General features: G+C 42.5%; 1 protein-coding gene across 2 annotated transcripts in view; it reads right to left on the bottom strand.

Annotated features, from left to right (window-relative positions):
* Positions 1-17,599, bottom strand: part of LOC133127229 (MAP7 domain-containing protein 2-like) — an 87,422-nt gene that overhangs the window by 18,902 nt on the left and 50,921 nt on the right. For both annotated transcript variants that reach the window (XM_061239951.1, XM_061239952.1), the window contains 2 exons: positions 13,325-13,372; positions 1,270-1,348 (listed from right to left, as the gene is read on the bottom strand). In XM_061239951.1, the coding sequence (XP_061095935.1) occupies positions 1,270-1,348; positions 13,325-13,372 (127 nt within the window). The remainder of the gene's footprint in view (positions 1-1,269; positions 1,349-13,324; positions 13,373-17,599) is intronic.

Below are 17,599 nucleotides of genomic sequence, written 5' to 3'. Positions count from 1 at the left end.
AATGGAAATATTAAGTGTAACTTCTTCACCATTTAGAGTTCAGGTTTCGCATACAGATTCATTGTAACAGACATTTAAACCAGGAGTGTATATTTGTATATTTGTATATGTATATTTGTATATCAAATATCTTGGTATTTATATATCCACTAACCTTACAGCCCTGCATCAAATCAACTTTGTCCCACTCCTTAAGACCATCACGAAACCATAGAAAGATGGACATCAATACTGCTGATATTAATGGGCCGGGTATCAGCCATCAGAAAGTCCATCTTGGCAAATTCAATTACATATTCTCCCAAATCAAAATGGTTCTCAAAATTAGATATAGCAATAAACAAATTGGCGGCAGATCACCACTACACTAACCCAAATCCTGGGCATCAGCACCCCACTCTCCCCTGAAATCTGCCTACTTGGTCAACCTCTTAACCTAAATCTCACCCCCTGCCAGGCCAAACTGCTTATCACTGCTCTCATCATTGCCAAAATGTAAATCTTACAAAACTGGAAAAACAAAAATAATATTTCCATTCTCCTTAAATATTTGACATAATATTTCTTCTTTTCCGACCCCCCTGTCCTGCTGTCATAAACTGAGAAAACTCTCACAACAACAGCATGCAGAAATGTACTGGCAGTTTTATCATATTATATATTTTTTGTCATTATGTCCATTTCTTTGTATGCCCATGCCTGTCTCCCCATTTGTTTATCCTCATGTCTGTCTCTGCCTTGGGCATCACTGTAGGGTTATTAGCACCTGGTCAGAGGGAGGGAACTTGGGTTTGGGGTGGGAGGGTCCGGGGGTGAGGGGAGGAATGGTAAGGGTGGGTGTACTTTGGGGGACACAAATGTAAAAATACCTCTGTAATTCAATATACTGTATATTGTGACACAATGAAGATGTCCCTCAAAGAGGGTACGGTGGTCGTGGGCCAAAAAAGAAATGGAATAAAAGGCTCCAAGGGGCTATTGTTTTAGCAACAATGGTTCCTTCTTTCGTAATGTGGGGTGGCAATACAAGCATAGAGCATAGCTGACTGACCTTGTAATCTTGCTTTCTAGTAAACCCCCCTTGATAGTAACAGGTAAGCTAGCTAGCTACAGCATGTTAACTGGGAACTCACAAACCACTTGCCCATTACCCAGGTGATGTATTTTTTATTATTTTATGTCTGTGTTTATTTGCATGTGTGTGTGCTTTACATTTTGTTTGTATGCTTCTGAGAATGTATAGAAAAAAAAGAAAGAAAAAGCCAGTACCTTGAGATCTGAGTAGAGCAGAAGGAAGGGAGTTCAGAAGGGAGACTGTGGATGGGGGCTCCACCTGTACTGCTTCTTTCTGTTTCAACACACAATGCACAATACATACTCAGTACTACGGGTATGCCTGTGATGGCATTATCTGTATCTGTACTCATTCAATCAAATATATATATATATTACATTATTGGCATTTGGCAGACGCTCTTATCCAGAACGACGTACAACAAAGTGCATACCCATAACCAGGGCTAAGTGCGCCGAAAGACCCTAGAGGGAAGTACAATTTCAATTGCTACCCGTACAACAAAGATAAGGACCAGGGCCTATTTGTTATTTATTTTATTTTTTTATTTTATTTAAATCAACAAATAAACAACAAAGCAAAAGTGACCAAACTTAACTATCCAAATACTAAGTGTCTTCAGTTTGCGCTTGAAGGTGGGGAGAGATTCTACAGTTCTGACCTCAACGGGGAGTTCGTTCCACCACCGTGGAGCCAGAACAGACAGTAGTCGTGAGCGTGAGGTGGAGGTTCGGAGAGGGGGAGGTGCCAAGCGGCCTGTGGAGGCTGAACGAAGAGGTCTGGCAGGGGTGTAGGGTCTGATGATTTCTTGTAGGTAAGCTGGGGAAGACTCCTTAACTGCTTGGAATGCTAGCACCAATATTTTGAATTTGATGCGAGCCAGGACAGGCAGCCAGTGGAGGGAAGTAAGCAGGGGGGTGACGTGTGAGTATTTGGGAAGGTTGAAGACCAGACGAGCTGCTGCATTCTGGATAAGTTGGAGGGGTCTGATGGCGGAGGCTGGGAGGCCAGCCAAGAGGGAATTGCAGTAGTCCAGGCGGGACAGAACCATCGCTTGGACCAGGAGCTGGGTCGAGTAGGGGGTGAGAAAGGGGCGGATTCTCCGTATGTTTTATAGGAAGAACCTGCATGACCGGGTCACTGCCGCAATGTTCTCGGAAAGGGACAGTCTGCTGTCCATCACCACGCCGAGGTTCCTTGCACTGGGTGATGGCGTGAGTGTGGTATCCCCGAGGGAAATGGAGAGATCCAGGTGGGGAGAGGTATTAGCAGGGATGAATATCATTTCAGTCTTGCCTGGGTTGAGCTTTAGAAAGTGGTTATCCATCCAGCTCTGGATGTCACTCAGGCAAGCAGAGATACGGGCAGAAACCTGTGTATCAGATGGTGGGAACGAGATGAAGAGTTGGGTATCATCCGCATAGCAGTGGTAGGATAGCCTATGTGCAGTGATCACAGGGCCAAGGGAACGAGTGTAAAGAGAAAAAAGAAGCGGGCCTAGGACTGGGCCGTGGGGAACTCCTGTGGCAAGGGGCCGAGGTGTGGATACCGTACCAGCCCAGGCAACCTGGAAGGAGTGACCAAAGACGTAGGACTCAATCCAGTCCAGGGCTGTGTCACAGATGCCTGTTGCTGACAGGGCGGACAGGAGGATGGAGTGATCCACAGTGTCGAAGGCAGCAGAGAGATCTAGAAGAATGAGGACAGAGGAGAGGGAGGCTGCTCGTGCGGCATGGAGCGACTCACTGACGGAGAGGAGCGCGGTCTCTGTCGAGGGGCCCGATCTGAAGCCAGACTGATGGGGGTCTAGCAGGTTGTTGTTAGAAAAGAAAGAAGAAAGTTGAGTAGAAGCAGCTCGTTCTATGGTTTTAGAAAGAAAAGGAAGAAGAGATACCGTGCGGTAGTTCAGGATGATGGAGGGATCCAGGGTAGGCTTTTTTAGCAATGGAGTGATGTGGGCCCTCTTGAAGGATGCTGGAAAACAGCCGGAAGACAGGGAGGAGTTGACAAGGGAGGTGACAAATGGGAGAATGTCTGGTGTGATAGTCTGGAGAAGAGAAGAGGGGATAGGGTCAAGGGCACAGGTTATAGGGCGGTGGGAGAGCAGGAGTTAAGAAACATCAGATTCTGTAAGGGGGGAGAAAGTGAAAAAGGAAGGGATAGGCCTAGAGGGGGGGAAGGGCACAGTAAGGGGGGCGGTGGTTGTAAAGGATCTGCGGATGACTGTGACCTTCTCATCGAAAAAGTCAGCAAAGTCATCAGCAGCGAAGGAGGACTGAGGTGGAGGAGGCGGTGCGTTGAGGAGAGAGGAGAAAATGGAGAACAGTTTCCGGGGGTTAGAAGCGGAGTTCTGAATTTGTGTCTGATAGTATATAAAGCCAAGACTTTCACCTTTACAAAGAATCGTCTGGCATTTCTGTTGTCCATTCGGGGGCCTTGCTAATTGTTTTGAAGTTTTCAATAGCAGAAAAATATTGAAGAATTTAGTCTGTCAGTATATTTGAGCAAAAGAGTAAAACATTTACAAAACAATGTTTTTTCTCATTTTTAAATGAAGTGTACAGTCAGCTCCAGAATTATTGGCACCCTTGATAAAAATGAAGGAAAAAGGCTGCATGTAATAATCACAGATAATAATCTATATAGTGGTTTCGTGTTTCATTTGGCGCTTCATCTGTGGGCAGCGGGATACATATATTTTTCCCCACAGTAATTAATTGTTGTTCGCACAACCACCACCAGGTGCCATATGTTAGTACTCTAATACACAGTGGTCTGATGTACGTGCAGGTTCCGACAGTAGGGGGCAGCAGCACCTTTTTTATCATGAGCTGAAAAGTCAGTTTCCAGAAGTAAATGCAGTACAAAAATACTTGCCAGAGGGAAACTGCAAATTGAGGTAGAGATATCCACAACAAGCAAAGAAGAGTCCAGGGAAGCAGGAAATCCAAAAAAGCCTAAGGCAAGGACTCAGGAGCAAGGGCAAGGACTCAGAAACAAGGGCTCGGGAACAAGGGGGCTAGAACTAGAGGAAGGAATAAAGGGCTCGGGAACAAAAACAGGACAAGACTAACTAGCAGCGTGCAACTGAAAAGGACAGGTATAAATACACAGGGGAATGAGACAAACTAGGCGGGGCATGGGAGTGAGGGCAGTCTAACAAATAAACATCAGGTGAGACACATGAAAGGGTAATAGGACGAGGGCCGCGTTGGCGCAACAGGCTAAGATGCAGCAGACACACATGTAATACAAACGGCTCCGGACTACAGAGTAGACAATTGCAGAGAATCAGGAGATGCAGAGATAAGGAGAGACAGGTGCGAATACTTCGCTGAAACTAAGCGAGTAACCAGTGATAGAATAGGGAGGCGGAGTTACAGAACAGAATTGAAACTGGAGATGCGTTAGTAAGTTAGTTAAGTGATATAAATTACAAATACCCAAAACTAGTGAATGTTAGTTTGACAAACATATTAGTGTAATTAGTACTGTACAAATTCTATGTTAGTTGGGATTAGTATATTAGTACAATTTACAAACATGAAATTGAGAGAAAGCAGGAAGTAAGGAATGCAAGATTGGAAGGAAGGTTGAACCCCGGAACTACCGTAAACACCCGAATAGTGGGGCATGCAGACAAGGGAGTGACTGGGCTAGTAAACATTCAGACTCAGACATCACAGGGGAAGACGAGTGCAAAGACTAATGACTACAAACAGAACACCAGACATGAATATGAAAAATAATAAATATAAATTAACAATAATAAACTAACAGACAAAACACAGGAACATAACAAACATAGGTTTGTATACAACATACGGAGAATCCTTTTTCACCCCCTACTCGACCCAGCTCCTGGTCCAAGCGATGGTTCTGTCCCGCCTGGACTACTGCAATTCCCTCTTGGCTGGCCTCCCAGCGTCCGTCATCAGACCCCTCCAACTTATCCAGAATGCAGCAGCTCGTCTGGTCTTCAACCTTCCCAAATACTCACACGTCACCCCCCTGCTTACTTCCCTCCACTGGCTGCCTGTCATGACTCGCATCAAATTCAAAACATTGGTGCTAGCCTTCCAAGCAGTTAAGGGGTCTTCCCCAGCTTACCTACAAAAAATCATCAGGCCCTACACCCCTGCCAGACCTCTTTGTTCAGCCTCCACAGGCCGCTTGGCACCTCCCCCTCTCCGAACCTCCACCTCACGCTCACGACTACTGTCTGTTCTGGCTCCATGGTGGTGGAACGAACTCCCCGTTGCGGTCAGAACTGTAGAATCTCTCCCCACCTTCAAGCGCAAACTGAAGATGCACCTCTTCAAGCAGCACCTCTCCCCATCCCTCCCTACCTCCCTGTGAACCTTAATTGTTGTCTCTGTGACTTGCTTTGTGTATCGGTATTTTTAGTTGGCTAGGTAAGCAGTGTTTGGATAGTTAACTTTGGTCACTTTTGCTTTGTTGTTTGTTTGTTTATTTGTTGTTTAAAAAAAGGCCCTGGTCCTTATCTTTGTTGTACGGGTAGCAATTGAAATTGTACTTCTCTCTTGGGTCTTTCAGCGCTCTTGCCCTTGGTTATGGGTATGCACTTTGTTGTACGTCGCTCTGGATAAGAGCATCTGCCAAATGCCAATAATGTAATTGGTTATAGAGTTCAAAATACATTGCTTCGTATGAAGTCCACAAATCCCTTGGCTTTCCAGCGTGTTGCTTGCTAACTGTACTGCTTTTAAATTTATATTTAGCTTTTCAACTTCTACAGTAGTCACAAGTCACAAGGCCCATAACCCTGCATTGCTCCAGGGGAGGATTGTCTCTTGCTTAGTCTAAAACAACAGTTAGTCGCTTTGGATAAAAGCGTCAGCCATGTAATGTAATATTTACGACTTTCAGATAGAAGCCTAGGCGAGGAATGTCATGTATGTAGCCTATGTTTATGAAAATGCAGGTGATGCATGTTGATAATTTGTTCTAGTGTAGCTGTTAAAAATGTGCACTATTTACATTACATTGCATTGTGATGTAGGCTACTATTTGCAATAGGCTCAATATTGAGTAATTTGTATGTATCTGTAAGCTAGAAGATGCAAAGAAAAACGTGACATTTAGTTTGTGTGGCTTTGTTGTCTTATAATGAACAACAGTTTTTAGACCATGTCAGTGGAACATGTATATTGGTTTGTTTGTATCTGCAATGTGGATAAATAAACCCTTTCTTTTTTTCTCTAACTAGTAAGAAGTCAGGGTAGGTGATGTTTTTTTCTTGAACAAGGGAAACACATCAACTTACAAGCATTGAAATCTACAGCCATTCATACAGCTGAATAGTAGGCCATACACACATTAGCACTCCCTGGCAGAGGTGGGGCGGGTACAGTTGTTTAGACTAACCAGGAGACAATCCTCCCCTGGAGCAATGCAGGGTTAAGGGCCTTGCTCAAGGGCCCAACAGCTGTGCGGATCTTATTGTGGCTACACCGGGTATCGAACCACCGACCTTGTGGGTCCCAGTGTCGAGGACCCGGCCCAAGGCCCGCCTGATGAGAGATTGACGGAAGGACTTAGATTTAGGGTACTAAGGAGCAAGGCTAAAGGTCTGACTGAGGCCATGCGTAACATGAATGTATAATAACATTCTTGGTTGAGAAGTGTGGGCTTGCTCCTACAGGGGAGGAGCATAAGGCCTGGTTAAAGCAAAGAGATGAGGAAAACAATGTGGACGATTGGGAAATAAAAGAGTATGAGGAGATGGAAAAATGTAGGAAAGATAAGGAAGAAGGGAGGGATGTTAATACCGAAAGAAGATTAAGAGGCTTTAAGGGCCTCCCTGATTATAGCACTGACAATTTGTCGGATAGATTCAAAGGACTGACTGTAGAGGAGTTGGGGGATGAATTACACTTGGCCATAAGTTGAATGTCCTTTGTGGATCAGTTACGGCGACACACAAAGGAGCATCTAGAGAAAGTGCTAGGATGGTGGAAACTCCCTACTGGAGGGGTATATGAGATAAAGTGTTGGGAAACTCCCTTTAAGGTATGGGGGAACGACAGTGAGACAGATAACAGTGATGATGAATAGGCCCATTAGATGGGGCGCGAGAGTTAGTGTTGTATTTCTGTACAAGTTTCAGGATATATAAGGAGTGAGCTTTTAGACGTTAAAAAAGGCTCTGAGGACTTCGCTTGACGAGGAGGGCGGGACGGCGCGAGACAACTATATTTGGGGCATGGGTGGTAATTATATTTTATATTACTTATCAGGTAGAAGGTAGCATTGTTAGGTGATTTAAAGTTGTAAGTTTCCTTTCATTTTTATGTATTTTATTTTTCAGTAAGATACTATATAAGGTAGGAATAAAGTAGAAAAGTTTAGGGGTGTTCGTGCCCAAAGACGATGGATATTTGAAGGGTGTATCTTGACATTAACATCTGGTGGAAAGGTGAATTAGAAAAACAAAGGGGTTATATGAACCTTATGTAAATCACGTAAATGCACCGGTATACGGTTGAAAGAATATAAAGCAATGGGTGTGACTAGCAAACTGAAAGATCATATTTAACCTGTGAACTGTATAATTCTATTTACTTGACTACAATAAAATATGCTTAATCATAATTATAATTGAGTGGAATTGAGTCAACTAGAAAAACTACAGTGAATACAGGAGATCATATAACAGTGTTGCGTCACACCACTTCACTTCGAGACTGGGCTGGAAGTTCAGTAGAACTTACCAGTTCTCCAGGACGTTCGAAAGTACTTAAAGGAAAAGAGAGTTCGTCTCCGAGACACCTCCTCGTGGGGTACTGCTCGTGGGAACGTGAGGTCTGAACGTGAGGTCTGAGCTCGGTACGGGGTCCGGGCTCACGACACCAGTCATGTACCTACAACGCTACAGGCCATTCCAAAAAGTAATTTTCCCAAAAGTCTCCAGAAAGTAATTTTTGAAATTCTAAATCAATAGGCTTGTTTAACTTGTTTAACACGTGTTTCAGTTCATCCATGTTTCTAAATATATTGCATTTAACAGATATATTGATCATGACAAGATATATAGCTACATTATTCATTTTAAAAGTGGCCTGCATGCGTTGTAGGGAATGTAGGACGGTTTATAGGCATTAAATGACAACAAAGTTTTGGCTAATGTTAGTTCAACAATTGTTGCCTAGAAGGTAGGTCAGCATGATTGGTACATCCTGTTATTATCTGTCTCCTTTAGGCCGCACACAAAACCATTAGCTAACTATTTAATTTTAGATTTATTAATCTTTTTAATTTTATTTAATTTAATTTTAAATTTTAGGCATTTGAATGAAATCAGTGAAGTAATATTTAGTCATGCGCTTTCTGTGTCCGTTCACTAGCATCACGTTGTTATAAAAATGTTGTAAAAATCCCTTGCTTTGACATGGGTAACATAAGCTACGTGCTTTTTAAAATGTAATTCCCAGGTTGTTCCTCTACATTTAATGATGTGAGACAAGCTGATCCTATAGCCTACTGTATTAATGACCTGCTTTACTGCACTTACATTCTCTTAACTGTAATGGCTATGCATGTGCATTGTAAAAATAATAATAATTTCCATTTTTTTAATGAATCTTTTTTTGGTCCATACTTTTGTGGGAGCAAATTGTGCTAACTCGCCACCAAATGCAATGTGATGTTGATTTTTCATCGGCCACCTATTTTAGTTCCAATCCTGTCAGTCACATATTTTTACTCCAGCCCTCTCAGTCAATTAAAACGAATACAAACTGCAACATGCTCAAAAATGTTAGGTGCATTCGATTATTAGCTCCCAGAGCGTCCAGTGCTCTGAATTTCCCAACGACCAGAGAGCACTCTAAATACTAACTGCTAATAAATTAACGCATCCATCTTAAGTGACTGAGACGTAGGCTATTTGCATCTGGAGTCTGCTTTGGGATGCAGGTTAAACACCCCATTCTTTTTACGGTTTGCTCTGGTAACCTACCTATTTTCTATGCTACATAATTGTTGTTTTTTGTTAACTTGCCGTTGTCTTAACCACAATTAGTCAAATGAAAACAACATAGTCTAAAGCCTATTTCACACTGATGTCTAGCTCAAATTTACAGTTAATGTCAGCGGAATCCCACCTGAAATTTGATAAAGTAGAGAAACGAATAGTGCTATGTGCTGACAGCGGAAACAAAAATGCATTTGCAGGAGGGAAACAATCATGCTTTAGTTGGCTATCGTTCAGCTTCAAAAACATTTGCATTGATATAGCGAATATAGCCAACTGGTAGTGCAAAAAATAGTAAAAAAGTATATTAAAATGTAAACTAATTTAAATAATGTTTCATTGCATCTGCTAATCATATAGACATAGTTCTATCCTAGGCAGATCTACCCTAGTTCATCATACAGGCACTGCTGCCTGACCCTGTGCACTCTATTCTATTGTAACCAACTGAAGATCCAAACCAACATTTGCTCACAACTTTTAATCATACAAATTCTCATCATAAAATATAAATCTAAATTTTACAGTAAAAATGTTTTTCCCCCACAGGGTAGTGGCCCTGTACCTCCCTACAAAAATTGGATGCTGTAATTGTATTCCTTTTGCCCATCCACCCCCCGTTCTCAGAATAAAACTATGCCCTTGTTTACATCCCCTATTTTGGAAAAGCAACATTTTTGTTATTGCCCACCCAAATAATCCAAATGCCCACTCAAAGATCCTAGTAACACCTCTGGAGCTGAGTCTTATGCTGATTAAAAGGTCTAGTTTTTACATAAGATGAGAAACACCCCCACTGGACAATCAATAATAAAGAGGTGTTGATAGCGGGGGATAAGTGGGAATGTGTCTGACATGCTATTCAGTAGCAAACTGAACGACACAGGAGGGGGAATCAAAGAGAGAGAATTGCATGTTTTAAACATAACACTCTATTCCCATAGAGGAAACTTCGTAATCTCATATATTCTTATAATCAAACAATTATCTGAGGAGCAGTATTTGCAGTGTAATACAAAAGTTCATAAGTTCATATTTTAAGGTTCACCGAAAGCAAGTATGAGTGTTCTACATTAATGTGACTATTTAAAAAAAGAAATAAATAAAGAGTTTAGACTCAGACTGCAATTCCAGTGAATGTGGGATGATAAGGCTTATATAGATGCCTTGGCTGTAACCAGTGGTGTACTTAAGTAGCCTACTTTTTTTCAGTATCTGTATCGTAAACTCACAATGTTCCAAACAGTGCAGTTCCAGATCAGCTTTGGTTTGTGTGTGTGTGTGTCAAGTGTAATTTCTTCTCAGACCTTGGAGGAGTCACATACGTGATCCATTTCAGCAACATTGTGTGTCAACATTGTTCCTCTCAAGTGTGGAAAAAATGCATTGTTCGATTTGTTCTCACAGAATTAAAAAAAGAAGGAAAGTTCTGCCATGCCTCTCAAACAGGCTGGTACAAATCTTTCTCAAAATCATTTCTGTTCTCATTATATCAATGTCATTGTGCATCTCTATATCCTCTTTCTGGAAGTTTGAGTAAAGAAAGGAATTAAAGATGAAAAATATGAAGCTGAACATCGCTGCTAGGGTAAGCAGTTGTAGGAACTACAACTTCCACATTCCCACAGGACAATTCCACAACGTCCACCCCGCATGACGTCTCGCTCAGTTCAGCCAATCCCGTAATGGCGGGAGCAATAAACTTTCCCGTATAAGAGCAAGACACGTTCTTGGGATCTCTCTCTTCTGCTTCTTCTCTTCTCTTCATTCTCTTCGCCCACTTCTTCGACGCACCCTTTTTGGCCATTCGCTTCAGCTCATCTGCTCCGAGACTCGGACAGAGGCTGAATGCTGCACAGCGCACTACCAGGCCTGTGGAAACACCCAGTTACCTTGTGGTAACTTCTTGGCCTATAGCGAGTGGAAACTGGTGTATGCGGAACGCTACATCAGTTTACTCCTGCAAAACTAACCAACGAACAACAGCAACAAACTTTTCCACCCGGAAAAGGGAACATCCTTCCAGCAACCGAGCGGACCAGACGACAACGCGCGGCTAAGACGCCCCAGCCTGCGCATCTCTCCAGTACATTCACATTACCATCGCTGCTTCTACAAGGACAGCACGTCTTTTGGATCCAGCAATGCGTATGGACTCAGTAAGACAACAAACATTCAGGCATAGCCAGTGTTTAGTTTAGTCTAACTGTTTTTGTGAATCTGTGTTTCCATATTTTCCGTCTTATCATTGGAATGTATTTTGTTAGCTATATATGTATGTGAATTGATTCGCCGTCTTTTGCGCATATATAGAGTAAACTACGCAAGTAGTCTTCTCACAGCTAACAATAACTAACACACCCACTTTCCCAATTTCCTTTGTTCAAGTGACACGGGCGCTTGCGCGCGCCGACACACACGCACACGCACACGCTCACATATCCAACTAAATTTCCTTACTTCCTTATTCATCAACCCTCTGCGTGCCCTTTCTAAGACTGGGTTGCATCAGCTGTATTTCAGTTCAAACGTAGCCTAGTTATAAGTTTATTTTGTGCACACAGTATCATTTTCCAGTAACACTGTGCCATTGTGCTACTCAGTAATCAAGTAGAGGTTTCATTTATGGATATGAAATTTCAGTGGCGATCTAGCCAGCTAGCTACGAACCCAAAAGTTGGTAACTTAACCATGAGGAGAGAATGCTTTTATCATTGGTAATCCACTTGGTTTAATAATGACTTGACGTCCAAACCAGCAGATAGGATATAACTGAAGTAATCACGGTGCCACAACATTTACTAGCTGATGTTGGAAAGTAACTAGTAGAACTAGTAGCTAACCAAGCATCTAGTTTGGACTTTACACTTTACATGTGGAGCGATGCTATACATACAACACATGATACTTGCGCATTGGACACAATCCTGCAACTGCATGCTTGTCTACACTTGTTCCGTGACACCAAAATCTACACAGGGCTACGCAAGTTCTCAGGCACGGAGCCAGATTTCTGGCGTTTGGTCATTTTTTCCACAAAATAATATTCTTGCAACAAAAAAATACATAAATAAATAAAAGAGAAACCACAACAGCCACTCCCCGACCAAGTCAAGATAATGCAAATTTTGCTACCTTTCCCCTAATATGGTATATTTTGGAGGAGCGTCTTAAAGCGTAAATGTCATAACGCGATCCCACATGTCTTTGTTTTTGTTCTGGATGCGTCCTATCCAATCACGTTCAGTCTTGCAACGATTTATTCTTCAATTACCAAGTAAGACGAGCAGGGAGCTGCTGTCAGTCACCGTGTCTTTGTGCGATGGTTTTGACCCACCTGGACTACTGCAACTCTCTCCTGTTTGGCCTTCCAGCATCAGACCCCGCCAACTCATCCAGAATGCAGCATCTTCAACCTTCCCAAACACTCTCATGTCACCCCCCTGCTTACTTCCCTCCACTGGCTGCCTGTCATGGCTTGCATCAAATTCAAAACATTGGTGCTAGCCTTCTAAGCAGTTAAGGGGTCAGCCCCATTATGGGTATGCACTTCGCACTTTGTTGTACATCGCTCTGGATAAGGGCATCTGCCATATGCCTGTAATGTAATGTGCTGGGGAGTGACCGAAAGAACGAGATTGCGGATACAAGTGGCCGAAATGAGTTTCCTCCATAGGGTGGCTGTGCTCAGCCTTAGAGATAGGGTGAGGAGCTCTGACATTTGGAGGGAGCTCGGAGTAGAGATGCTGCTCCTTTGTGTCGAAATGAGCCAATTGAGGTGGTTCGGGCATCTGATCAGGATGCCTCCCGGGCACCTCCCTTTAGAGATTTTCCAGGCACGTCCAACTGGGCGGAGACCCCGAGGTAGACCCAGAACCCACTGGAGAGATTATATATCTCTCCTGGCCTGGGAATGCCTCGGGATCCCCCAGGAGGAGCTGGAAAGCGTCGCTGGGGAGAGGGACACCTGGAATACCCTGCTCAGGCTACTGCCATCGCGACCCGACTCCGGATAAGTGGAAGAAAATGGATGGATGGATGTTTGATTTTGTTTGGTTCTATTGAAGCATTAAGTATGGTATTTTTCACATTTTGATCTCTGTAATCATATCATTTGAAGTATTGTTGTGCATTGCCAGTCAGGGGTGCCAATAATTCCCAGCTGTAGTTGGTTGAATGGATACAGATACAGATACGGATAATGCTGTGCTCACTCACCCACTGCAGCCCCCATTTGACCTCCAGGGCCTTACCTTGGCATCAACACCCTTTCTTGTTCTCTTCATGATCTCCTCAATCCTCTACAACAAAGGGAAAAAATTGTGCTTTTACAGTTCGTTTTGGGTTTTTTTTGCAGTCAATTTGTAGGTAGGTGCTGGCAGTTCAGTGTTCAACTGAGATGTTCAGTTTTGATAATCAGTTTGAGTGGTGTGTTAACAAGTGTACATTTTTTATTATGATTTGGAACATTGTCAAATCTATACAACAGGGTTGGGACCATTCATGAACTGAATTGAAAATGCATGGTAAATTCCAATTTAATTCCTGCTGTTGGAACTGGAATTGCACCCAGCTATCTAAAGAAATATTATTGGAACTGAATTGGAATGACAGGAAGCAGAATTGATTTCCTTTAAATTCCATGAAATGAAGAGGTTGTCTTGAATTGATAAACATGAATGAAACACAGGTAAACATAATGTCTTATGATCATAAATGCTGTACAGGATTAATTAGAAATTATTTTTCATTTGTTCATGAAAAGTGCCCATATGTAATTCTCTGCACATTTGTTTTCCCAAAGAATTCTGTTGAATTATGTACAGTCAGGTTGAATTGAGGTTCACATAAAAAAGAAGGCTGTTGTTTTCTTTCAGAACTTTGCATACTTGTACAAAAGTAGTTGTACAGTGCAGTCCGCATGTATTTGGACAGTGACACATTTTTGTTGTTTTTTGCTCTGTTCTCCAGCAAACAGCCATTAATATGATACACTGGCAACCTGTGTCTGTCTTCATTCTTCCTAATAACTTGCTTCTCTACTTATATTTGTTATTCTAAAAACTGCTCAGGCCTCTTATGGTTGTGGGCCTTTTTTATTTCTGTTCTGTATCTGAAAAGAATGTGTCCAGTACATCTCTCCACCTCAGCTGGTGTGTCTTGAGCGTTCTGGCGCAAAATGGCAGCTGTGCATCACCCAGGTGGGTGCTACACATTGTTGGTGGTTGAGGCGAGTTTCCTACTCATCACTGTAAAGCGCTTTGAGTGGCTAGAAAAGTGCAATATAAAATGTAATTATCTATCTATCTACCTACACTTAACTCTAATCATAATGAAAATCAATTATCAGTAACATTGCAAGAACCATGGACATGCCCAAATGAACAGTTTGGTTCATTATTATGAAGAAAAAAACAACTGGTTAACTCAATTATGTCAAAAGACCAGTAGATCAAGGATCATTGTAGTGGATGCCCGGGGAAAACCCCCCAGACAAAAGCCCAACAGATCAAAAACACTTTCCTGAATGCAGGTGTAGATGTGTCAAAGTCTACTATACGTAGAAGACTACACCAGCAGGACCACAGAGGGTACACTACAAGATGCAAACCGCTGATAAGCCTGAAGAACAGAAAGTCTTGTGGACAGATCAGACAAAGATTAAAAGATACCAGAGTGATGGAAATAGGAAGCGTAGAGAAAAAAAAGGAAATGTCCATGATCCAAAGCATACCACCTCATCCGTGGAGGTGGAGGGGGTGTTATGGCTTGGTCCTGTATGGCTGCCAGTGGAATGGGTTCACTTGTCTTCATTGATGATGTGACTGCAGACAGAAGTACAACAATGAATTCTGAGGTCTACAGAAATATTTTATCTGCTCAGATAAAACCTTATTGGATGGCACTTCATCAAGGAATAAGACAATGGCCCAAAACATACTAAAAGAGCAACAAACGGGTTTTTAACAGCCAAAAAGAGGTAAATCCTTGACTGGCTGAGCCAATCACTGGAGCTGAATCCAATTGAACATGCAGTTTACATGCTGCAGAAGAGATTGAAGGCAAAAAGTCCCTGAAAGCAGGAACTGAAGATGGCTGAAGTACAGGCCTGACAGAGTATCACCAGGGAAGATACCTAGCACCAGGTGATGTCTACACATTGCAGACTTCAAGCAGTCAGTGCATGCAAAGGATATGCCACCAAGTATTAAAAATGATTACTTCATTCTACATTATGCTTAATTATCCAATATTTTCTGATGCCCAAAAATGGGGCATCCAATATGAATATACCATACCCATAAATTAAAGCTGACAGTCACTTCAACCTCATTGTCATTGTATCCTTTCAAACTCAAGTGCTAGAGTGTCAAGAATCAGGCAGAGGGAACCATACGCAGACTCAGGGATGCAGTGAAATTACAGGTTTTAATGAAGACAGGCTGGTGCATAATCCAACAAACAGGCAAAAGTTTGAAACCGGATAGGCAGTCCACAGACAGAGCAGAGGTATAGAGTCCACAATCGAAGAGCAGAGTCCAAAGAGCCAGGCAAGAGTTTAAAAAATCCAGAACAGAATATAAAAGCCAGAAAACAGAGGCTGCAACAGCGCAAAACTCAAGGGAAACAAAACTGACAAACTAGCGATGAAATAACAAAACAGGCAGGCTTAAATATCCATCCATCCCATCCATTATCTGAACCTGCTTATCCTGAACTGGGTCACAGGGGGGGCTGGAGCCTATCCCAGCATACATTGGGCGAAAGGCAGGAATACACCCTGGACAGGTCGCCAGTCCATCGCAGGGCCCACGCACCATTCACTCACACACTCATGCCTACGGGCAATTTAGACTCTCCAATCGGCCTAACCTGCATGTCTTTGGACTGTGGGAGGAAACCGGAGTACCCGGAGGAAACCCACGCAGACACGGGGAGAACATGCAAACTCCGCACAGAGAGGCCCCGGCCGACGGGGATTCGAACCCAGGACCTCCTTGCTGTGAGGCGGCAGTGCTACCCACTGCACCATCCGTGCCGCCAGGCTTAAATATACTAACCAATTCACTAAATGATAAACAGGTGTGGGTGCTGGGGAACAGATGATGAAAGACAATGACAAACAGCTTGGACAAGACAGGAAAGAAATATATTTCAGGAGAGGGGGGCGGAGACACATAATGGGGAGAGAGGTATTTTTTTTATTGTAAATAAAATCAAACAAGGTGAAATTGCCAACACAATTTTACTTAATATAGTTCATCTCAGTCTAAAGGAACTATATTGTACCATTCCATCAAAAAGGTAACATGCAAAGCATGCCAAAATCAGCATGGGAAAAGCTGAACTGTCAAGACACAGACAGTAATTGCCCGTCACCAGTCTGGTAATGGGTAGAAATACACGGTTAAACATACAAATTTGCCGATGCAAGTGCATGTTGTCCCCACGGACAGTAAGAAAGATGGTGAGGGAGGCCATAAGTAACCCAAGGATCACAGTTTAAGAATGGCTGATTGGTTGCATCTTGGGGTCACCAATTCTCAAAAAGAACCATAAAAAGGAACCTCCATACCAACAAACTCTATGGAATGGTGGCACGAAGACAGCCCAGACTGAGCACAAAAAACTCCTATCTGGAGTTTGCCAGTATAGTATTGAATGGTGACAAAAAATCCCTTTGTAACTGCTCAACAGACCAAGAACACTCCAGGATGTAGGCGTAGATTGTCAGAGAACAGAGAAGACTACACCAGCATAACCTTACCACAAGATGCACACCTGGCAAGCCTCAAGAATAGTAAGGCCAGCTTAAGTATCTTGACAAAGCTTAAAAATGACATAGCCAAAATAAAATGGTTACTATTCTTGAACCCTTTTGACTACAGGCATAATCCTGGTGTCTTCTGAAAAACTAACTGTTTGGTTACCCTTTCAAGAATCCGAATTACTCCAAGCATTACTAAAACAAAGTTAGAGAGGCTCAAACAGTGAAAGTAGAAGCTTTTTTTCTCATTGAGGACAGTATCACCCAAAATGAGCATCCTGCATTGTTATTTCTATTCTATGTCTTGGCAGTTTTCCAAAAAGGACATTTGAAAACACATTTTATCCTGAAAAAAACTTTTTGCACTCCCCCCGCCTGTCACCGCCTGTTACCTCTCTGTTCCAAACTCCCTCTCCTTGCAGCTATCCTCAGACAGCAACACGTCGAAAAGATCATAGAAAATAAGTACAATAATCGCAATAATACCATCTTGTATACTAATATTGAGGTCAATTGATTGAAGTTTTTGTCAAATGCCCAACCCCGGCGAACACATTCCATAATTTCACATGTATTATTCAAGCAGGCTAGCGCCTTATTTATAAGCATTCGGAATAATAATAAAATATTTATTTGTATTTAGACGCTCATCAATATAAATTGGGGTCACATCACTGAAAATACCCTCGATTATGTTGTCATCAGCATTTCCAATGTTTTCCTCAGAAATATTCACTCAGAGGAGAGTTCCTTGGAACTC

This window comes from Conger conger, chromosome 4 (genome assembly GCF_963514075.1).
Source record: "Conger conger chromosome 4, fConCon1.1, whole genome shotgun sequence".
NCBI lineage: Eukaryota > Metazoa > Chordata > Actinopteri > Anguilliformes > Congridae > Conger > Conger conger.
The sequence above is the reverse complement of the archived record's forward strand: the minus strand, read 5'-3'. Positions and strand labels throughout refer to the sequence as shown.